This window comes from Microtus oregoni, unplaced genomic scaffold, assembly GCF_018167655.1.
Source record: "Microtus oregoni isolate MIOR12 unplaced genomic scaffold, Mior012 000044F_ref0000062, whole genome shotgun sequence".
NCBI classification, from domain to species: Eukaryota; Metazoa; Chordata; class Mammalia; order Rodentia; family Cricetidae; genus Microtus; species Microtus oregoni.
Genome location: NW_024543218.1, coordinates 7,627,588 through 7,652,916, shown reverse-complemented (window position 1 = coordinate 7,652,916; position 25,329 = coordinate 7,627,588). Strand labels below are relative to the sequence as shown.

The 25,329-nt window shown below is 35.0% G+C and overlaps 1 protein-coding gene across 1 annotated transcript in view; it reads right to left on the bottom strand.

Annotated features, from left to right (window-relative positions):
- LOC121434783 (zinc finger protein 804B-like) overlaps positions 1-25,329 on the bottom strand; it is a 510,352-nt gene that overhangs the window by 95,612 nt on the left and 389,411 nt on the right. The window contains exon 2 of the mRNA XM_041633759.1: positions 12,552-12,695. Coding sequence (XP_041489693.1) covers positions 12,552-12,695 — 144 coding nt within the window. The remainder of the gene's footprint in view (positions 1-12,551; positions 12,696-25,329) is intronic.

The window sequence follows — 25,329 nt, the reverse complement described above, 5'->3', positions numbered from 1 at the left end:
GCCCTCCATATAGATGCACACATAATACAGCAGAAAATATTCCACTGAAAAATTAGAATGTTAATATTTTTAAAAAAATCTCTGAGTGCTATTGTGAAAGACAGAGACATTAAAAGTAATAGGCAGAAAACTAATTGTAGAATATTAATTCTGGTAGGTCAAATGAAAAAAGCAACTTTGACAGCAACTCATATCAAAAACAGTAGTATTTAGAATTTGCATTTGACCTTCAGTGTTGTGAATTATTTATGAAATATTTTTTTTAGAGTAAGTGGTTATTGGTATTAGAATCCTTAGGTGTGTGAAATTTGAATGACATGGACTTTAATGAATACTTTCAAGGAATAATAAATAAAGCCAGGCACATCACAGACATAACCATTAATTGAGTGATCAGAAACCACTAAATCATTTAACGTGTCTATAATCAAAATGTTTGAGAGGCTAAAGCAGGATGGTTGCTATGTGTTTTTGAGATCAACTGCTCTACATGACTAGTTCCAGGCAAGCCTGTTCTCGAGTTGTGGTAGTGAACACAGCCTTCTACCTCCAGCCAAGTGTCAGCCCACAGGGGTAGATAAGCCTGCAGAGAAACTCAGATGCAACTGCTTACATTAGTCCAAAGTGATACATTTATATTACTGCTGACCTAGTTCATATAACTGCCTCATTTTCATTGTTGTTAAAGTTATAGATAAATGAGGTTGGTGAGGCTGAGCCACCTCATTTCAATATTTTTGGCTTAACATCATTGACTTTTAATTGAATTTTTCGCCAAAACCACCAGCTAATTTTTTTAATCAAACAGCATTCCCTACATATGTATTTTCTTTTTCTTTTTAATATCTAGAACCTATTATAGAATTATAATAGCTTATAATTTTATGGGTATGTTAATAATCCATTTTTAGGATTATTTCACAGGGATGGGAATGTCTTTGAAGTTTATTTCAGCCTTTTGGAAAAACAAAACAGACACTAAATCAATGCTTGCTATGGAGAAATCATAGAAAATCTACATGTTTCTAGAAAGAAAAGTTAAGAATTCAAAATGCTAAAAACATTCGAAACATTAATACCAAAAGCTGCAAAACCCTGGAAAAATAAATCAAAGTTTGCATTGATGTGAATGCATAAAACTTAAAAAAGGACATGTACTTTTTCTGGCAGTCAAGCTTCCTGGCTGTATGTATTATCTCTTAGATTCTGAGAGATGGGGTCCATCAAAAGAGTGGGATAAAATGAGGCATCATATCCATGAAGCCGAATAATAAGGAATGCAATTTGAGAGGAGTAAACACATTCACAAAACAGAGTTGAAACAACACCCACAGCAACAGCTATGCAGACAACATGAAAGACAACCTGTCCAGATTGAAACTCAAAGACAGCACACTGGATTAAACCAGGGATGTTTCTAAAGGCAACAGAAAGAGAATTGACTTATCAGCTGCTTTATATAACCTTTAAGAATTTTTCTTCGTATTCGTGAAGGACAATTTGGAAATAAATTAGTAGTAGGCAACCACATAATATTTGGCATACAAGAAAATTAAGGTGCTTCAAAAATGTATTCAGAAAGAAACGTAATAATAAAGTAACCATAGTTTCATATAAAGTTCAGTTAAGTAATACATATATATTATATATATACACACATGTATACACATACACACACATATATATGTCATAGTATTATGATTTCTAATTTTTCCTTTAAGAACACAATAAGCTCTATGTCTCTGTGAACTGGAAAGATACACATCAAATGAAAAACACAATGAAGATTGAATATTAAACAATGAATGACTACATTTTATTTTTATTTTTTCATGTAAAAGAAAATATTTAGAAATTTCCCTGAAAATGTTATTAAACTAACACTTTTACTTTTGTACAACATCCACATAAATATAGGCATTAAACCTACTTGATCTCTCACACATTGTTCTACGTTCTATGTAACATAAGTTAGTCATTTTCTTTTTCCTGCTAACATTATGTGCGCTTTTTAAAACAGTTGTGTACACCAGGATTTGAGATTCATCTGATCATTTTCTTAAAGCACAAGGCAAAGGGAATGCTTGACAAGTAAATTCACGTTTTAAAATATTTGATAAATAACTAAAATTAGTATAAATTTTGAAATACTTTGCTCATAAGCATTTTTCTTTTTCATGATTATTGAGTAGCAATGGTTATTTTTCATACTTGATAGGTTATGTTTTAAATCCCTACACACTTGTTTTTAGGTGACTAATTTTGATGTAAATCATCTCGTCTTATTTAGTAAGCTACTGACAGTCTCTAGAACAAGCTAACACCCCAAAGACTCTAAAATTTACATCTGACTGCAAAGCCAAGCTCCTTTGTTTTCAGACTTTTTTTTGTTTTGTTTTGTTTTTCGAGACAGGGTTTCTCTGCAACTTTGGAACTAGCTCTTGTAGACCAGGTTGGTCTCAAACTCACAGAGATCTACCTGTCTCTGCCTCCCAAGTGCTGGGATTAAAGGTGTGTGCTACCAGTGACTGGCCCAGACTTTTTTCAGTTTGACTTCAAAACTTTTAGACTTATTTTTTTATAAATCTCAAGTATGATATCATTTGATTGCTTAAAATTTCTTGCAGGTTCCTAATTCTCCAGAGAATTCTCTAAACTTTTTAGGATGACACATATATTATCAGCATTAATATATACTCAAATATTTTCTCAGAGTATAAAATAATGCTAATGCAGCTCTATTCAATTATTATATTTAATCAGGTTGGGGTTCTTTGTTGTTCACCTTACACATCTGAAGCAATGATTGATCAATGGTGAATAGATATGTGGATGCAGCAGAGCAGAATGGCCAACCATGGAAACTCATTTATTTAGTTACTCATTCATATTTTAGAATTACTGAAGTCTCAAAGTAGTTTTAATTTTCATTCTCCCAATGTCTTAGTATGTTGAAAAATTGGAATATTTTTAACTATTTACATTTCATCTTTTGATCTATTTCAATGTCCCAATTTTGATTGGTTTTTTTTCTTGATATTTAGTTTTCTGAATTCCTTTTATGCTATAGATACTAATCCTATATTAGATGAACAACAGATACTTTCCCTAGTTGTAGGTTGCTCCTTCACTTGAATTATGGTATACTTTGCTGTTACAAAAACTTTTTAGTCTCATTAGGTCCCCTTTAGTAAATATTGGTCTTAATACCTGTGCTATCAGCATCCTCACTGGGACTTTCAGGAAAGGACACTGATAACTTATTCTCTTCTTTCTTCTCTATCACATTCAGATTATAGATCTTATGCATAGGTCCTTTATCCATTTGGAGTTGAGTTTTATTTGGGGTGAGAGATAAAGATCCATTTTCATGTACCTACCTAGTTTGATAGGCACGATTTGCTGAAGATATTGGTTTTCTTTTTCCTCCAGTGGGTATTCTTGCCCTTTTTGTTAAAAATGAAGCTATCCATGCTGCTCAGGGAGAAAAGTGATCACAGTCTTACCCAGATGTGATCTGTGGAACCTGCAATAATGGCAGCCTAGATAGACAATTATATGGTGCAATAGTAACATCAACATTATGGTGCAATCAACTACATTCTAATAAGACTTAAGGCCCAAACCAAAAGATGAAAATCATGTCTGCTACTGAAACAGGGTCTATGAATCCATGGTAAGACAAATAACAGTCCCTAAGGGAAGACTTCCTACAGCTATTCTATTACATGGACATTCTATTAAAATGGTTCCTCAAACTGTCTCATTATAGCCTTAAATTGGTTTGTCTTCAATTCCCATCAGAAAAGCTTCTATTTGTTGTAGATGATAATTAGCCCAGAGCCCCAGAGCTGGTCAATGTGCACAGAACAAAAGACAGAAGAATTCTCAGCACCAAATGGAATACCTCTATCACATGTCCCACATTGGCTGAATGTGTGTGGAAATAGTGTAAGAGCAGAGGTGGTAGATGAAGACAAGGAAACTGAGTCTTCTGGACATAGCAGGGCAAGTGCAAGTTCCCACAAGTGAACTCACACTTGTTGTAAAATATGCACAAGACCTGTGCAAGTTCATGTTGAACAAAATCCCAGCATGGAGAGGTCGTGGGCATGAAATCACACCTCTAGCTGTAGAGTTACTGGCTGCAAAGTGAAAGACACTATGGTTTTTAATAGTGTATCACCTGATAGATAGATCTTAATCTATATATCTATGCTTACATGGGAAGCACAAATTTGTTCAATCAGCTAAACAAAACGAGAATATCATCTTTTGTGGAGGATGTATGTGGTAGGAGTTGGGGAAGGATAATTAATATGATCAAAACACACTGTAAGAAAACTCTAAGAACTAATAAAATATTAATTCCACTAAAAACGTATAGACTTATTGGTATGGGTGTTAGTAACACCTTTCAATTCTAGAGGCATAGTGCCTATTAGAACCAACAATTGACTTGCCTTTGCAGGGTTAATGACAGGGACATGTTAGGAGAATCAACAAATTAAAAGCAAAACATTATTTTTTTTAACTCTAAGAGTTTAGGTAATTGTGCACCAGTGTACTAACTTTCTAAGATACCACAATAAAAGAGAGGAAGCCTGGACTTTTATTGTTATGGCTGACATAAAGGTACTAATGTTTAACAGTGAGGTAAAAAAAATTTGAGTGCATTGAATAGCTGGCTCTGGAGAGTCATTAGCTGACTCTGATCACCATAGTTAGTACCAAAGGTCTTAGGAATTAGAAAAATTATAATTCACTCTTTGAACGATGAAGAAAATGAAAGGTCCAGCTAAAAGGTAACTTAAGAGTTGGGACTTAAAGAAAGTGAAGCAGAAAGCTATAGGTCAGATAGAAGAAATGTAGGGAGAGGGAACTGCCAATGATGCTTTCCTAGAATACAAAATCATCTGGCACATCTAAGACCAGCATGCACATTTTAAATGGATTTTTCTGTAAATAGAAAATTATGAGATCAAGAATTCTTTTAACCAATATGAAATCATTAATGGAATAATTTGAATGTGAGCAGATACTTAAGATCAATTTTGCTGTAATTCTTCACAAGTAGAGACTCCAATTACTGCTAGGTAATTAGGAGAACAGATATGTACTAAGACACACATACACATACATGTACAGAAACATACATGTATACACATACACAAACAAACATACTTGTATACACACAGACACACACACACACACTGTATTATCATGTTCTACTAGAAATAGGGGTTTATAGAATGTAAAATGTAGAAGAAAATTACACTATATTACAATGTTATTATAGGGGCTCTCATCTTTATTTCTTCATTGTGGTTTGGACACACAATGTCATCCACATGACCGTGTGTTTAAATACTTGAGCAGAATAGAAACTGCTTTAGAAGATTCTGAAAGCTATAAACAGCAGAGCCTTTGGAACAAGTGTACCAGTCGGTGTTGGCTCTGAGTTTTCATATCTCAGCCATATTTCCTATTCTCTGTGTTCTTGACTCTGATCACAATGTCAAGTGATGCCTCCCATGGTGCCATGGTATAGCATCTGTTTTTAAACGCCATGTCAAAATAAGCCCATCCACTGTTTCTCGTCAGGCATACTAGATCACAAAAATCAGAAACATAACTCTGGCTTCAAAAACCACCTAGACTTTGCTATTTTCTTTCCGCACTGGATCCTTTCAGGTACCATATAGAGGTAATTTCAATACAACTGTAGAAAGTAAAAAAAAAATAATAATTAGAATTCAATATGTAATTTTAGTGATCAATCTTCCCCTTTGGGGTCAGAGTGATAGTGATAGATCTTATTTGATATTCTGCCTGGAGTCAGTAGAGAAGGAAAGAATCAAAAAGAACATTTTATAAGTGAATTATTTTGAGTTTGCATATAAACCTAACAACTAAACAAGTCCCCTGAGTGAAAATAACTCCTGTGTAAAGCAAAGGGAGACTAGTGGGATTAAGATCCACATGTGGAGAGTCTGAAAGTGGGGTCCTTGGTGAATACTGGAGGGGTTTTAGGGTAATCTAGCTTGTATGTGTTTATTTTTAATTTGGAAGAACGATAAATCTCTGGGGTAGAAAAGACTTCTGAATGTGAAGATGTGCGATACTGTTTCGATAGAAAACACTTGCAGCTAATAGTCTTCAAAATAAGAGTATGAGCTAGGACAGTCTCATGAGGAATGAATTGCTATTGACATGTTTACTGTATTAATAACCATGGTGTTGCTTTAGCCAAGTGACTGTCATTTATATCCACATGGAAATTGCTTTTTGAGTGATGCTCAGCATTTGGAGGAAATTAGAAGACATCTACAGCTATAGATGAAACAACTTGTTGTTTCCTCAAAGCATGAGCTATAAATAGAGGTTGTCAAGCCTAGAGCCTCATAATATTTCTTTGTATGAATGACATTAATGTATTATGTATTATAGATGTATTCATGGTGAGGTAAATGTTCTCTATATTTATGCTCTGAATATTTAAATATTTGATCAAATTATAGAAAATGTATTAGTAAGTGCTTAACAAAAGGTTTTATTTTATTCTTTAAAGTTATATATATATATATATATCTTTCCTTTTTAAAAAATACATATTTATTTACTTTACGTCCCAATCACAGTTTCCCCTCCTTCCTCTCCTTCCAGCCTCTCCACCTCCCCCCAAATCTACTCTTCCTCTGTTTCTGTTCAGGAAAGGGAAGGTCTCCCATGGATATCAACAAAACATGCCATGCCATAACATGTTGCAGTAAGACTAAGCACCTCCCATGTATTAATCCTGGACAAGGAGACCCAGTATGAAGAACAGAGTCCCAAAAGTCAGCAGAAGAGTCGGAGACAACCCATGTGTTCCACTTTAAGGAGTTACCCAAGAGGACCAAGCTACACAACTGTAACGAATCCGCAGAGTGCCTATGTCAGTCCCATGTAGGCTTCCTGATTGTTGTATCAATCTCTGGGAGCCCTTATGAGCCCAGGTTAGTTGATTCTGTGGATTTTCTTGGGTGTACTTGACTACTCTGGCTCCTATATTTCTTTCTCCCCCTCTTCTGTAGCCTCTCTCTCTCTCTTCCTGTTGCCTTCAGATCCAAATGTAGAAGCCTCAGCTACTTCTCCAGCACCATGTCTGCCTGTGCTGTGTGCCATCATGCTTCCTGCCATGATGATACTCTAGCATTTTCTTTTGCCTTAAAAAATGCATGCAGACATATCTCTTATATTAGGAGTATGGGAAGATGGGCTAATGTCCTATGACAGTCTCAGAGCCGTGAATGTGTGTGATACAAATGCTGTGTGTCAGCAGCATGAACAGTATTGCCATATTGTCAATAACAAAGGTAAAATTCATAGCAGGTGAGAAAGGGGAAGAACAGAAAATGACTAAGTAAGCTTTCCAGAAAAGAAATAAAGTCCTAGGAAAACACAACTACAAGTGCTAACTTCTTGCTTGTGTTAGCTCCTCATGGAGGGCACTTCAAATGCACAAAGCTAGATCTTGAAGTCATTCATAAGTTTCATAAGTATTCATGGGTCATCAATCGCATGCCAGGTTCAGGGTATATGTTACTGAGTTGAGTTCTCCATGGTTGCTGTCTTAGTCAATGTCCTACTGCTGTGAAAAGAAACCATGACCACAGCAACTTATATTTTAAAATTATTTAATATTATATATATATATTTAATTAATTTCATTACATTTTAGAGGTAAAGTTATATATTTACCTACTTCTGCAGAATAAAAATGTGCCCATGAGGAGCTAAAGATATGGCCCAACAGTTAAAAGCACTTCCTGTTTTTTGCAGAGGACTGAATTCAGTCCCCATTATCTACACAGTAGCTCAAAGACATCTGTAAATCAGTCCCAGGACATCTGATGCTATACACTTCCTTCTGCGGAACCAGGCACTCATATGGTACATATACACACATACATACAATTTAACACACGCACACACACATGCACACACACACACACACACACACACTCACACACACACAATAGTAGAAAATGTGCCCATGAATAACATTGTTATAATGAAGTAATCAGGCACACAATATTGCTGTTTAGATAAGGAAGTATTTAAGATTCAGAAATATCTTAAATCAAAGGATAATGAATGAAAGAAAGATAAAAGGAAAATTCAAGGTTTTATTTCTAGTTCTAATCTTTTCTATTGCTGAGTAATGAACGGATTCTAACTTTGGATTTACTTCTCAAAAAAGAAAACCATATTACTGGAAGTTCAATAGCTGAGGCAAGAAATTTCCTCTGAATCCTCATGGAAGCAAAACGTTGGCAACCATTCCTGTTCCTCAGGCCAAAAGTTATTCTTAGTCAGATTCCACCACCATCATAATCACTACGTAGGCCTGTCAAGAAGAGTTCTTAATGAAGCAAGAACCAAATGGTTGTATTCAGCTTTGAAATTTGGAGATTGTTTTTGCATATTCTATTTTAACGAAGGCTTCATTTTAGGAACATAAAGTTTCCTCTCATTTAAAAGAAAATTTCAAACTCAGTTTCATCTAAAACTGAAGTAATTTTCAAAATATTTTGGGGCAAAATAAATCTTTAAAAAGAAGTATTTTCACACTATCCCGGAAGCCAACTAACAAGGTCTACAGCAGATTTAATTAATCTGCTCTTTCCAAAAATGGGCAGCAGGAACAAAATCTTAATTGATTTTGAGCAAAAAAGAATTTGGAAAATTTTGTGTTTAATTAGCTATCCATGAAGTTTTAGCTCCTTTAGAGTTCAGATAGAATCTGTCAATCTCAATGAATTATGCAGAAATATGAGTTGAAATAAAGTCATTAAGTGTAGACACATCATAGACAGAGGGAAGAGCCAAGAAGGGCAGTTGCAAACCATATGGTGTCTTTTAGAAGCTGGAGGAAAAAGCTGGATTTTCAGGAGATAGGTTTGGAAATAGAGGCAAAAGCCAGATTGCGAGGTTTTGAATAAGTGTATCCTCTTTTAAATGTCAATCACTGACTGCTGGGGACTGTCTGGGAAAAGGACAATTGTTTGAATATGGTAGATTTAATCTGATCATCATTGGATAAGCTGATTTTGAATAGGGAAAGTACTGGACATAGGGAGTTCAGTAAGAAGTTTCAATAATGGTCTGTGATAAAAATTGGAAAAATGACTCTCTTATAGTTCTCCTTGTTACCTAGTTACTCTAGGATCATGGACTATAGGCTGGTTATCCTTTGCTTTACAGCTGGTATCCCACGTAGGAGTGAGTACATATCACACACCATGTTTATCTATCTAGGTCTGGGTTACCTCACTCATAAAGGTTTTTTTTTAGTTCCACCCATTTGCCTGCAAATTTCAAGAGGTCATTGTTTTTTTAACCACTGAGTAGTACTCTATTTTCTTTAACCATTCTTATGTTGAGGGCATCTGGGTTGTTTCCAGGTTCTGTTTATTATGATTAATGCTTTGAACACAACTGAGCAAATGTCATTGTGGTTGAGTATGCATCTTTTGAGTACACACTCAAATGTGGTGTTGGTGGTCTTTGGAGCCCATTTGCTATGGAGGGAGAATTTACTCAGCCTAGATACAGCAGGGAGGGCCTTGGTTCTGCCTCAAAGTGATGTGCCAGACTTTGTTGACTTCCCATGAGGAGTTGATGGGGCGTGGGGGAGGTGGAGAACTGGGAGGAGGGGAGGGAGTGGGAACTGGGTTTGATATGTAAAATGACAAAAGATAGTTTTAAAAATATCTTTTAAAGAAGTAAAAACAGAATTGACAAAATGAGAATGCAAAATTGAGAAATGAGTAAAAGACATTGAAAATGCTATATAAATAAAATTGTTTCAAAGCTAAAGAAACCCTCAAGAGAATGGCAATGGCTTCTGTAGCTTGTAAGCTATTTGTACTTCTTTGCACCCAGTTTCATACATGCCCCTATGCCCTGCTGTAGATTTTCTGTAATACAGGATGCATTGGTTTTGGTTACATAATTAACTTCCATTCATTTTTTTTAATAGATGCTTTGTCCTCTCTTCTTCATAGAATCAGTTTTATAATTTCTCTTTTGAATTTCCTATGTATATAATCAGTAAAATATTTAATGCACTATCACGTTCATTGGCTTGTCTCCTACATTGGCAGCTTGTTCCCGAAGCCAAAAAACAAATGGATCCTTTTATGTGCCCATCGTAGTAGTGCTTATTAGAAATCTGTGTAATTGTTTGATAACGGTGAATGCCATGGGAAGTTACACATAAGTCTAAAAATATATGGTAGTGAATATATAGATGTGATGAAAAGATTGAAAACAGGCTGTTCTATTAACATCTTAGAAAACCTATGAATGAGTATGAAGAAAATGAAATAGAGGAAATTGCTTAGGGAGAATCCTAAGCTACAGGGAATGATGCATGTTGCCACACTTCAGACGAGGAAACTAATTACCTTCTATTTCTTCATTGCAACTATTTCTTCTGTCAACAGTGTGATCTCATCTGGAGGTTCAATTTTAAGTGTGCAAACACATTCACAAGCCTTGGTAAAGCACAGCTCAAGAACAAATGCCACTCTTTAAGAGACTATTCCTTATCTTTGCATGAATGCCCACAGTATTGTTAACATGTATCCTAAAGATTGTTTGTTTAAAATCCCTTAGAGTAGTGTGGTGTTTATAAGAAGTTTGTCCTGATCAGGATCTTTCATTCCGTTAAAGAAGACAGGGTGAGAATTGCCTGTATCATCACTTTAAAACTTCAAATGGAATAACTGATATGAACAAATGGTCATTGGTGGCTATAGATCTCATTCCTGGATCAAACTCATAGTACCTGGACCCACTTTTCATAAGTGTTATGTTTTATGAAAACAAGTGCTCAGATATCACCGATGTCTGATATCATAGAAGGACTTGGTATTCCCCCTGACATATCCCCTCAAAAATAGAAGAAATCTGAATTTGATCAATTTATGATAACTATCACAACTGATTTTTATGATAACACATAAGATTAATGAAAAAAAAACACAATGCTAGGAAAATTTTCAAAAAGCCTCAGATCGGGGAAACTGATTATAAAGAGTAAATGTTAAATGAACAACAAAATATCCATGTATTAAAATTTTAAAAATAATTATAGCATGTGAAAAGAAGATACTTTGTATACTGATTTCAAACTACTTGAACTTACAATTTATGAGACAATTAGTGAAATAAAATAATTCAATGGTATTTTAATAATTATAATAATACACTTTAAAAATTATTTGAATGATGAAATATTTTGAGATATTACATGCTATTTGACGTTTTCTTCAAACATGTGTAGCAATACGGAGCAAAGGTAGCACAGAGTTATAATGAAACAAGAAAGAATATTGCAGAAATTCAATATGAGATGATTTACTGTAATACATGTTTGAAGTTTTTATTCTTTCAACTACAAGATCCAGTGATCTCTATATTAGAGTTATCAAATAAGAATACTGAAGAGAATTCCACTAATCATTATTCTCTACAGATTCCAAGGTGCTTATAACACACTGAAGGGCTGAACTTTACAGCCCTGAAATATTCATGCCATTGATCTTGCCTATGCCAGGTAAATACAATAATTACATGCATGTATTCTGTGCATAAAGATAGAAGATACATTATGAACAGTATTGTTTGTAAAGTGCACATATGTAGTATTTATCCCACAAATCATAGAAAAGTTGTCATCTCATTTGATTTGAGTAAATACTTTAGATACAGAGTACACAAAATTTACCCAAATATTACAATGTGCCCACTCGATTTGCCACTACAATTCTTAGGAATAATCATTTGCTGATGGGAATTTTCTTTCTAGGTCACAGGAATACAACAATAACAGTTCCTAAGTCACCAATATCTCCATATCTTTGCCAGTAAAAATCTAACAATAATGACATATGTGACCTATAAAGAAAATTAACTGAAAAACCGATACTAGCCTTTCTCTAGTGCATTTATATATTTGACTTTTAAAACATTTTTCTTTGAAATGGCTCATTTATTGAACTGATGTGTTCTCAGATCCAATATTTACAAAAATACCTTGTAATTCTTGAAGGAGAAAAATAAAACAAACATCAGGAGGGATTATATCAGTGCAGAATATATACATATATTCTGCCCATGTACTAATCAGAGATTTAAGTTCTGCCATTAACTACTTAGGTTACATTAAATGTGGTACTACTTATGCTTGTTCCTGATATCTATCTATATATATATATGTAATGTATATTAAATAGCTCACTATTTGTAAACATCATTATACATATTATGTAACTCACTATACTTGGGGATCTCTAAGTTCAGTTCTAACTTTATAGTACTTCTAAGAAAAAAAATAACTTCACCAAACATTTGAACAGAAAACCTTTCACAGAAAATGAACATAAAATCATCTCACCTATATATCCTAGATGAAAATAAATAAGGTTAAAGCCTTGCAGTTCTGCTCTGAAGTTATTAATCTAGGAGGAGGAAAGAATTTTTTTCCCACTTTGGCTTACCTGCTTATGCGCATGGTCGTAAGAATTGATATGATTGTCAAACTCCTGGTGTTTGTGATACTGCTTGTCACATAATTCACAATAAAAGTTCGCTTTTGCATCTTCCAGAGCTTTTGCTGTGGACTTCTCTTTTTCTGCAAAATCCTTTAAAAGGGGCAAAAATAAATCAGTTATATTTTTCTCTGGTAAGAGGCAGATTTCATATTAGCCAAGTTACCATTTAATTTTAGTTTGACTAAAATGAAATGCTGAAGTTTCAGATCTGCTGAAAATTCATGTCCCTATGGAAGAAACGTTCAGCGTACCATCACTGCTAACACAGCAGTGAATATAGGGGCTCTTCAGATGTAGTGCTCTGGTTAGTTACAGCCAGGCTATTACTCAATCTTACGTTCCAGGTTGTAATCCCGCCTATGATCAAACACATAATTGTTCATTTCTGTTTTATCTCTACCATATTTTCCTTCCACTCATACAGTCATTACATTTTTGTATCCCATCTAATCTTACCTTCACCCAACCAATCAATTCACACTGAAAATGCTCTCAAGGATGTCTCTACTCAGTCTATTGCCAATGTCTGAGGCATTCGCATTCTGAAACTCCAGCCCAGTGTCTTCTAAACTTCAGCACCTCTTAGATCCCACTACTATACTTACTTCATGTGTTCCAAACCATTAAATTTATAACTTTTTATATTTTACCTCTAATAATCTTGGATATATTTTGTGTCTGCTTAAAATCTCCTCAAATTATCTCACTGCTTACATGGTAATAATGATGAAGACTATAATAACAGACATCACATAAAATCCACAAATAAGTAAACAGCAAAGAGATATGAACAAATCAACTTAGGCCTTACTCCCTGGGTAGGAAACAACAGCAATTTACTATTCCCCTTTATATTCATCACCACTATGTTGTAATACTTCCTTTCTAATTTGCTATCATCATATTTATACTTGTCTCTGACCATCATCAAACATATTTTAATATGTTTATTGCTCCACTAAATTCAAGAAACTATTTTATTAATTCAGGGTGTGTTTGCCTACATTGCTAAACAACAGAGTGTATGGCTTAAAAACAAGAACACATTTAATATGGATTCCTTAAATTAATGGGTAATGGCAACATATTCATGCCCTCTGCCTCAATTCTTGACTTAGAATGTTCTCAAATTCTCTCATTTCATACATGTAATGTGGATGAACACAAGGATCATAATCATTTTATAAATACATCACCCATTGTTGACAGATGTCACAAACCAAAAGGAAGGCGGCAAAGAGATTTTAACTAAATAATCCACAGCCATCTCCCTTGTTAGTAAGCGCCATAGATATTTTATTAAGTTCTAAATATAAAGAGATAAATCAAATGATCACACAGAGTAAGGGCATGAGTACCCTTTACAGACAGGAATAAGCCAAATGCCTGGATGATCTTTCTCAGAGAACAAAAGCATCAGAGTACACTAGAGTTAACATGTGATAGAAGCTGCTCACTAAATAGTCTGTGTCCAGTAAGGAAATAATAGACTCTGGCTTGCATACAAAAAGACCAGTTATTCTAAGAACCAGGATAATGGCCTGCCAGTGTGGCCACTGGTAATAAGTGACACAGAAGGAGAGCTTTGAAGTACTGATAATCCTCCTGAATTAGTAAGCTTAGCATCAAGGGAAACAATTATTCTCATGTAGTCATTACAATGGCAATTTTTCCTACTTTCTCTTTCTAAGAATTACTTTAGGATAATCATAGTTATTATGCCATTAGAATAACAGTCTTTGAGTTTAACACTTGTCCATTGCTTAAAAATACTTCAGTTTCATGAAGCAGAAAAGTAAATAACAAAATTAATGGTTGACATATGGCGCATATGTATTTTGTCTAGACTGTGTAGAGGATGATAACTTAGCCAGCAGCAAGACTCCTCTAGTTAATTCTTGTATTTTCTTTTTAACCTATTTCTAAAACTCCTTTAATAATCATATTATATGGATTTGGTTCCAGATTTAATAATTTAAGACTGTCTTTAAGAATTAAAACCATATGGTATTTACTGGGCATGCTTTCATCTGGGAATATCACAGGACCAAGTTACACATTCTATGCCTTGTTTTATTTAGATACCAAGAATCTGTGAATAAATGCTTACCTTCTTCACCATTAAAGTCCTAAAGGCAACATTTGAATTCTTTTATTGAGGGAGAAAAGAAAAACAAAACACACAAACATAGTTCATATTCAAGTGTATCCTGCCAAGCCAGAGGTAAAATCATAAACCTATAATCAGGAGACCAGCGATTGGAAATAGGAAAGCTGAAGCAGGAGGGTAAAAAATCATTGGCAGATAAAGAAAAAGAGGAAGAAAGAGAACAAAATGGCAAAATATAGAAACCAAAAAAAGTACCTTAAGAATATTTGCAAACATGAAAACTTAGTGTACAGCTAGACAGGCAATAAAAGCTGCTTTGTAAGGAAGTTGTTGTATAGCGGCTTACCAACCCAGTGTGCCTCAGGCCTATTCTAAAGGGTGAAATTAGACTGTCGAACTATATGGTGCTGAGTTTAGCAAAACCTACAGAAAGATGGTGGGTAACAGGCTAGAAGCATCATTTAAATCAGACCTGGCATGTAGTGTGATCATTGACCTTCAGCACTCTTATGAATCACAACACTATGAATAGTAAAGCCGAAGATAATCTCTACTGGTCCCTCCTCATCCATCCACCCATCCATGTACCCTTACTGTCACACTGCTACTCACCACGTAGTCACACATCTAAAAGTCCCTTCTAGGAAACTTCCAAGTGTCAGATTTTCACAAATTTTATTGCTTTTTTAAATTTATACTCGATGTAAATTTGTATGACAGAGTGATCAAGCAATGAGGCAAAAACACACATTGTAGTAAGCTGGTGGTGGCACACACCTTTAATTCCAGCACGTGGGAGACAGAGGCAGGCAGATCTCTGTGAGTTTGAGGGCGGACTGATGTACAGATCAAGTTCCAGGACAGCCTGTTCTATGCAAAATAAACATACAAATAAACAAACAAATGAAAAAAATAACAAACACAAATGTTAGGACCCTGATACTTAGCTGTTGCCAGAGGCTTATGTGGTCTTAATAATGTAATTAAGAATAATTGATGATAAAAGGAGAAAATGATTGATTCTCTGTCTCTCTCTGTTCCTCTTTCTCTCCCTCCATTAACTATTCAGTAAGCAGGCACTAGTTAGTATTTTTTAAATTTAATTATAAGGTAATTTTGCTGATTTAATACCCCTGATTGTAAATTAAGGCAATATTTTGTTTCAAAAGAAACTATAAAATTTTTACATATATTTGAAGATACGGAATATATATAAAAGTAGCCAAAATTACACCCTGTTGTCAGCATCAGTAAATTTAAAATATAAAAATGAGTGAAATAAGAAGACAAGCTGGAAATCAACTCTTGATTTATAGTTACTCAGATTGTTCAGTGGGTTATAGTAGAAGAGGGTTCTTGTGCTGAAGAGCATAAAGCAATTATGATACCAAAGACAGTTTCCTGTTTATCATTCTCAATGATTCATTAGAATATGAATAATTATCTATAGTGTGAATATGACCACTTGCTTAATAAGATATTTAAAAATACTAGGTAATGTCAATAGAAATTCTATAATTTGGTAATTATCCTATATAATTAATTACTTTGTATAATTAATGTGAGGAGAGAGTATATATTTTCATGCCAAGAGACTTATGGTAAAATGCATATAGTAGATGTGTCTGTAAACTGGTATGTATTCTAACAATGTTCTGAATTTAATTAGAAGAGTGAATATTTACTACAAAATTACTGCAATTGTCACAATTTTCACAATTATCACAATGATTACCGCCCACTAAAACTATGGAGTACGTCTTATCTACTAGCATTCTGCACACAGTGCACACATTTCATCTTGCATAATTTTAACAGTGAACTCTGATCTATGATTGTTTCATTAAGCATGTGAGCGAAGAATGCGAGCATGTTGACCTAGACCATCATGCAGAGCTTGGAATTAAATTCAGGTCAGCCTGACTTAAGTGCTATTAATGTCTGTGCTCACAGCTGCTCCAATGACCTGATCATTAGCCAGTTCTCACATATATCCAAAGCCCCATTCAACTGTTGAAAATATGAACCCAGATTATATAAAATTTTAAAAAAGCAAATTCATTGCTGATTTTATATCTTGATTGATTTGAGAATGCAAGCCATAGTGAATAAGAACTTGCATTTGAGTTTTCATTATTATGCAATTCATTGCTTTAAGAATTCTAATATTCTGTAACAAACTCTATTGGTTGCCCAAAGCATGCTACCTCTGTTACAAACAGGTCGATCTTGCTAATTGATAAATTATTTGGCCTCCATTTCATCTTGTAGCTTGTTACAAACTGAATAATGGAAAACATGCTTTTGATGATTATTTATTTCATTATATTCATACGAGACAAGTAATTTAGCTTTTGAAAAATGAGAACTTTAAATGTCAGCCTGTGCCTTAAAATAGTTCAAGTGCTGAGGAGTTCAGTGTTCTCAGAGTAAATTAAGGTGATAATAATAAGTAGTTAGCTAGATTGATGTAAGGAAAAGTGTTACAATTTTTATGCTTAGTAAAGGGCTACACTAATGCAGAATGGGGTCAAGTAGCACTACTCCAGTCTATGACAAAGCATAGCCTAGACAACCCGTATCAAAATGCATCTTTAGAGTGAGTGTGATTGTCAGACTGTCATTTGAGTGAGCGTGATTGTCAGACTGTCATTTGAGAAACCACAGGCAGGGGAGGACCTCACAAACGTTATCCTTTCACAAGAGAAATTTATATTCATAAAGGAAGTGTTCATTTGTAAGTGTATCTACATTGCTATACTCAGAAAAGAAGAAGGATGGCTTTAAATCACTACAGACTCTGTGTGTGTTGAAGTGCATCTCTCTCTCTCTCTATCTCTCTCTCTCTCTCTCTCTCTCTCTCTCTCTCTCTCTGTGTGTGTGTGGTGTGTGTGTGTGTGTGTGTGTGTGTGTGTGCAAACATGTGAAATTATGCATAGAGACCCTTGGAAAATTTTGGTTCTCTATAAGTGGCAGGTTGCTCCCTTCAGACAGGATCTCTCACGGAATTTGGAACTGACTGGCCTCCCCTCTCCCACTAAAGTTGGCCAAGCTGGCCATTAAGTGTTAGAGACTGTCCTGTCTCTGACCCACTCAACACTGGACATGGATTGTGTTATGGTTGGTGACCCAAATGCAGGTCCTCATGTTTGTATTATAAGTACTTTGTCTACTACTTTGCCTTCTCTTCTGCTTGCCATCTCCCTAGTCCACCATCTCTCAAGTTGAAGTTACTTAATTAAAGGGAAGGAATCAATTCTGTTCCAAAATTCATGGCGCTTTTTGGTTCTTAGAAAGGAGGTTGGCCAAGCAATTCTTTCTTAACTTCAGAGATGGTGGTGTTTAAACTTAAAGTGGAAAAAAGCTTCTGGAGATATACTCTAGAAACTTACGGTCTAGATTCTCTCTATAATACAGAGTGCATGTGCCATCAAAATTCTCTTTGTTTATTGCCCGTATTAATCTGTCTTTTGCTATAGCAAATGAAAATTAAGAATTCAGGGAAGTGTAGTCAGCTCCCCAATAATGACAGTGAAATTTATTACTAATTATGAAAGGTTGGCCTTTAGTTTAGGCTTGTTCCCAACTAGCTCTTATAACTTAAACTGACTGGCTCCTATTAATCTACATTCCAACACATGACATTTTACCTCTCTTCCATTCTGTATGTTTGACTCACTTCGTGTCTCACTGATTTCTTCCACGTGCCTAGATTGTAACCCTCTGAGTTCCTCTCTCTGGCCAGAAGTCTTGCTAATCTCTCCTGCCTAGCTACTGACTGCTCAGCTTTTTATTAAATCACGCCATCACATCTTCACACGATGTAAACAAATATTCTACAGCATTTCTCCTTTTCTGTTTAAATGAAAATGAAAGGTTTTAAATCCGACCCAGTAAAATTGGATATGAAAAGAACAATTATCAAGTAAAGATTTAAGTTACAATGTCCCTCCACATACCCTCCCACGCCACCCCCTCTAATCCTAAAAGAAGGTAAGGCACTTTGCTTTGTGGAAGGTCCAAGGACCTCCCAACTACATCTAGGCTGAGCAAGGTATACATCCAAAGTTGAAGAGTAAAAGGAATGAGAATATGAGCAAAGAGGCCAAGACCATGAAGGGTTTGTCCACTGAAACAGTTTACCTGAGCTAATGGGAGCTCACCAACTCCAGCTTGGCTGGGAAGGAACAAGCATAGGACCAAACTAGTCCCTCTGATTGTGGTTGACAGTTGTGTGGCTGGGGCAGACTGAAGGACCACAGACGGTGACATTGGAATTTGTTTCTACTGCATGTACTGGCTTTTTGGGATTCTATTCTCGTTGGATGTATACAATAGTTTTAACATGAAGATCCTAAGGATTAGGGAATCTATTTAAAATTCCCACAGAAATAGAATGTTACTATGTTCAGCAAGTCCAGTTTTATCCCATGTTTTTTCAGACCCTGGCCAGCTGGCCTTGTTGAGTTGCCGATAGAACATCCCCATTGTCTCAGTTTATGAGTGCACCCCTCATGGTCCTGAGTTCCTTGTTGTGCTCTCTCTCCTTCTGCTCCTGATTTGGACCTTGGGATATCAGACTGGTGCTCCAATGTGGGACTCTGTCTCTGTCTCCTTTCATCGCCTGATGAAGGTTAATATCCAGGAGGATGACTATATGTTTTTCTTTGGGTTCACCTTCTTATTTAGCTTCTCTAGGATCACGAATTATAGGCTCAATGTCCTTTATTTATGGCTGCTGTGAAGTCAAGAACAATGGCACTGGGTTTTGATCCTACTGCACGTACTGGCTTTGTGGGAGCCTAGGCTGTTTGGATGCTCATCTTACTAGACCTGGAAGGAGGTGGGAAGTCCTTGGACTTCCCACAGTACAGGGAACCCTGACTGCGTTTTTGGGCTGATGAGGGAGGAGGAGTTGATTGGAGGAGAGGGAGGGAAACGCGAGGCGGTGGCGGGGAGGAGGCAGAAATCTTAAATAAATAATAATAATAATAATAATAATAATAATAATAATAAAGAAATAGAATGTTACAAGCACCAAAGACTAACATAGCGATCTGGATTCCAGACTTCCAATATCTCTCTCACCTTTGCACAGAATTGTGAGTAATGTTCAGATTTTTTCATATTTGAAATCAGATATGATCAAAATAAGAACTCTCTGTTTTTGTTCATGGAAGATGGATGTCAGCCAGTTTCTAGATTAAGAAGCGAGAGTTGTCTCTTTTTATTAATGATTCTTTTAAGATGTTCACACTAAACAATGAATGCAATCACATTAACATGTGAAATTGTCTCTGGGAAACCTACATTGGCAGCAAATCAGTTCAATTCTAATTTGGAAAGAAAGACAAATTTCTGCGTCACTGGTCAAATGCCAGCCTGCTTGCTGCGTTTCTGTTTATGAAGCAATAATTAAATATATCAAGCTTGCTTATATAAATAACTGATAATTTTTGGAAAAGCTTTCTAAATGGCTACAAGTAAAAAGGCATGATTTTTAACATTCACTCAGTTAAGATTTATGAGAATTCAAGACCACCAACTTGATCACTTCTGAAAATAATATATAGTTCTACCAGAAAAATATTTTTAAGTAAATGAGGAAATGCCAGGTATACCGTAAGATAATCATTACAGCAGTTATTGATTCATTACTATGATTGTCTGTCTAATTATAAGACAATTAGGATAATATAATTTCCATGATTCTTTTTTATTATAATATCTATTTTTAGAAATTATGATATAGTTGCATCATTTTCTGCTCTCCAATCCCCACTCTAATTCCTTCCCATACCTATTCTTGCCCATATTCATGTTCATGGACACTCTATCTTTAGGTGTATATGTATATTTCTATATATGTTGTATATATGTGTGTGTATTTATGCATAAATGTGTGCGTTATTTATATATATGTGTGTATGTGTATGCATATGTATCGGCCCATGTAGAAAATTTTTATTAAAACTTCATATGTTGATATATACACAAATTTACATCTTTAATGTTTATTTTCTAGCTAGTTCATCATGTAATTCTTTATGACTCTTTTAGACATCCTTACTGTTATTTTACACTCCTTCAGTATTCATCTTTCTATTTTTCTTATTGGTTTTATACAAATATAACACTGCAAAAGGTTTTAAGGTTATAGATTTTTACATAGAATAAACAACCAACAAAATATTAATAACACATGTTAACAAATTATATTTGGTGATATAATACTGGCTAGCCAACATTCATGTCCTATTAGTTTCTAATAGAGAACATCCAAGCTTACATCTGTGGAATGACACAATGTCCCTGGGCAGGGAAGACAAGAATGCTTACATGAAAAGTGGAAAGAATAATGAATGAATGTATTTGATTTCTGTCTATATGTTTTGTCACAGACTAGGGCAAAGGGAAGATTTTTGAACAATTTGAATTATGTAGGATGGGACCAAAACCATGTAATTTTAGAACATAAAGTATGAAATGAAATATAAAAGATTGTATATCCCAATAATAATTTTATTAGTTACTTTATGCTGCTGTGATAAAAGACTTCATGGCCAAAAGTGAGTCATGGAGGAAAGAGTTTACTTTGGCTTATGGTTCAATGGGGAGTGGCAGAGAGGCTACAAATCCTTCCCTAGTAATATACTTTCTTAATCAAGGCTCTATATCCTAAAGTTTCCAAAATTTTCACAAGCAGTGCTCAGGGGTACTGCTTTAAATGTATGTGTCTATTGGGCACAGTTCTCATTTCAACCCACACAGTAACACATCAATATGAATTTGTCATTACGCAACCCACAAAACTGTCCACAATAGGAAAAAGTTGGAGAGATTTATAGGAATTCTGAGAAGTACTCTGAAAATATACTTTTGTAGTTAAAAATATGTTCTAAATAAATTAATGTATAAATAAATTACATATTAATAATTCTTTCTTCATTAAATTTAAGAAAAACAACTGCTATGTGTAAATAATCTGACCCATGTCTTGATTAAATTTAAGAAAAACAACTGCTATGTGTAAATAATCTGACCCATGTCTTGAAAACTCTACAGGACAGCTATAGGAAAGCAGAAGGAAAAAAATATGAGCTTCCCTATATGGGGAGATCATTCTGTCATTTTCCATGAATAACTGTTGGCAATTTTAAATAAAACAAGAACTATTGACAGACCATTTTTAGAAACATTAAGTCCACTTGAAATTCAAGAGAAAATTTCTATATTTGAGACTGATTTTGGAAAGTTTGTATTGTGTGTGTTTATACAGAATATGATAAGGGAATGGATTTTTTTGCTTCAGACTGATGGCAACATTGTAGCATTTATAGAGGTAGTAACTACTGCCCTATAATTAAACCCCGTAGATATGTGGAACTATAATGAATATAGGCATAACTGCATTCATCTAAATTGAATACATTTAAAGGAATATGTTCATTGTGCATCAGGCAGGAAACAATTTCATTTAGCTGTTACTCCTGATACAGTTACTTACTGTAAAAATGCAATTAATAGTATCTGACATTTCATTTTCTCACATAAGAGAAATCAATGAAAAATGTCAGGTAACTACTTTTCAAAAAGTTGCTAGGGACAAATCAGTTACAAACCATTTTTTAATTCAAAAACTGCAACAGTTATAGAAGGTGAAAATGCCCGTTCAGAGTAATGACCTGGGTCTGGGTTACCTCACTCAAGATAGTATTTTCTATTTCCGTCCATTTGCATGCAAAATTTGAGGAGTCATTGTTTTTTACCGCTGAGTAGTACTCTAATGTGCTATATTCCACACTTTCTTCATCCATTCTTCTATTGAAGGACATCTAGGTTGTTTCCAGGTTCTGGCTATTACAAATAATGCCGCTATGAACATAGTTGAACAAATGCCCTTGTCATATGATTGGACCTCACTTGGGTATATTCCCAAGAGTGGCGTTGCTGGGTCCAGGGTTAGGTTGATCCCGAATTTCCTGAGAAACCGAAACACTGATTTCCAAAGTGGTTGCACAAGTTTGCATTCCCACCAGCAATGGATGAGTGTACCCCTTTCTCCACAACCTCTCCAGCAGAGGCTATCATTGGTGTTTTTGATTTTAGCCAATCTGACAGGTGTAAGATGATATCTCAAAGTTGTTTTGATTTGCATTTCCCTGATCGCTAAGGAGGTTGAGCATGACCTTAAGTGTCTTTTGGCCATTTGAACTTCTTCTGTTGAGAATTCCCTGTTCAGATCAGTGCCCCATTTTTTAATTGGACACTGGTTCACTTTTGGTTGGGAACTGACTACAAATCTATTTCCTAATAAATATTCAGTAATTATCAAGCAATTCCCATTCATTTTGCTTCTAAGGTACTGTGATATTAATTGCAATAGAGTTATTTCCGTGTTGCTCATACGCAGAGAGTAGGCTTGGAAAGTCCTGCAGTTACATAGTCGGATATTATGACGGCAATGGCTTTAATTCTAAGGATACAAGAGTCAGATGTTCGTGAGTGCCTACCGAAACACTGCTGTCATGAATACATTCTGAGGTGCCTGATAATAAGCTTGCTGTTTCTGGATAGACTGATCACAGCAAGAAATGTCTTAAAGGAGATTCTGCTCACAAAAGACACTGTACTGTTATTTCAATTTGATATTCCAAGTTTCTAACTACTAACATTATAGTGGGTAATTTGCTTTTAAACTTGGGGAAGTGAACGAAGCGTACCATAAGGACACGGTAGGTCTCAGATCTTAAAATACTAACATCAAGCTTAGAAAACTTGTCAAAGCTAGAGAAACATATTTAAAGTAGTAGTTCACTAAGATATAGAAACATACATAAAGACCAATAAAATATTGTAAACTGGTGAGGGAAGTCCTTCAGTATATATGTTGCTTTTATTGGTTAATTAATAAAGAAGCTGTCTTGTGCCTATGTAGCAGGGCAGAACAGAGCTAGGTGGGGAAAACCAGGTTTTCAAATTTCTGTGCTCCTGAAAATTAAAATGTATTAATTGCATAGATGCAAAATTGAAAGAAATAGACTAACTTTTGTCAAATCAAATAACTACATTCAAAATAAATTTAACAGCATATTTAAAATTACATTCCTTATTCCTGAATTGCACATTTCTGTTTACAACCTTTTTTAGAAAAGAACATTCTTAAGAGGCTCTTTTTCTTTCTTTTATTCTTCTTACTTGCAAAGGTACATTTAGGGTTTCACTAGAGTGTACATTGCAGGTTACATAGCATCATCACTAGCATTGAACTCAGTGTTAAAACCTGGTTATAGAAGAAAGAAAACCACCCACCCCTTCCTGATTCTGGAGCAACATTTGAGGTGAAAAAATTAACCACTAAGATGGATTAACATATTTGTCTTTTTACTATTCTGTGAAAGAGTTTAGTGGAGTGGAGATTTGGTTGTTTGTGAAGGTTGAAACAGTAACTTCACCAGATTACTTTATAAGATAACAAAAAATCCACACTTTGAAGAGACTTTTGACAATGTGTAGGGATGATGCTAAGTCTCAAACTATGAAAGATAGCACACTGGAGAGTATAAAATTTAGTGGGTTTTAGTGTGCTGTGTGTAATCAAAAGAGGGAAGAAGCAATAAACAAATACGATGTAAGCCATACAAGACTAAGATAATGAATCTCTTTATTGTATGATTTTGTTATGGGTGTAGGATTTGGCTCCTCTAGCTGAAACTATTCTATGACACTTAATGCACTCTTCAATCAGGGGTTTAAGAAGGCCCCGAGAGCTGTGTATCTTCATGTGGTAATGAAATTGCTACAGAAGCTGCTGTGTGCTAACAAGGGACAAGCTGTGCAAACATTGCAGGCCCAGTGATTTTGACTCTTCATTTTTCTCTATTGCAAACAGTCATTATTTCTGACCAGTAGGTAAGGTCATAATTTCAATTTTCTTCATGTTTTTCCTTTGTATACCACATGCAGCTATTTTTCCAGAACATTTCTCTAGGACATTTGTCTCATGGCTTTTGAAAAAAGTTTGAATTCACATTGAATTAGTCAGAGCAAAATCAAATTATCCTTAAAGATTTTTTTCTACAGAATTATTTATTTCTACCCACGAAGCCACAGAAGACCCCAACTGTGGCTGCTATTAGGTTAAATGTTCAATTTTAACTCTGGGTGAAAACTTTATTCTTATTAGTGGCCTCATTCGTCAGCAGAATTCTATTCTGCACTAACTGCAGGGAACATTTAAACACAATTAAGTAGAAAAATCTCTTCTATCATAGAAGAAGAAAATCTTCATTGACAAGCAACACCATGTCATTAAATATTGAAACAAGAATTAACTCGCTCAGGATTTAACAGCAAAAACTGTAGTAAAAGAATCCCTCTTCACGTTCTGCTTCCTCAAATACCAAAAGACTTTACCCTGAAAGCATTGTAAGAACTCTAATAATGAAAGATAGGAGGCTATCAAGAGAACACAGACATCTACTTAAGAGATGCGACCTCATGGCCTTTTAAGATAGGTAGAAGAGAAGAACAGGAAGGAAGAAAAATTCAAGTTTGTGGACCTGGAATACCGAATCACACAAAGGAAAGATTTAGGCTAATGAAAGTGAAAAA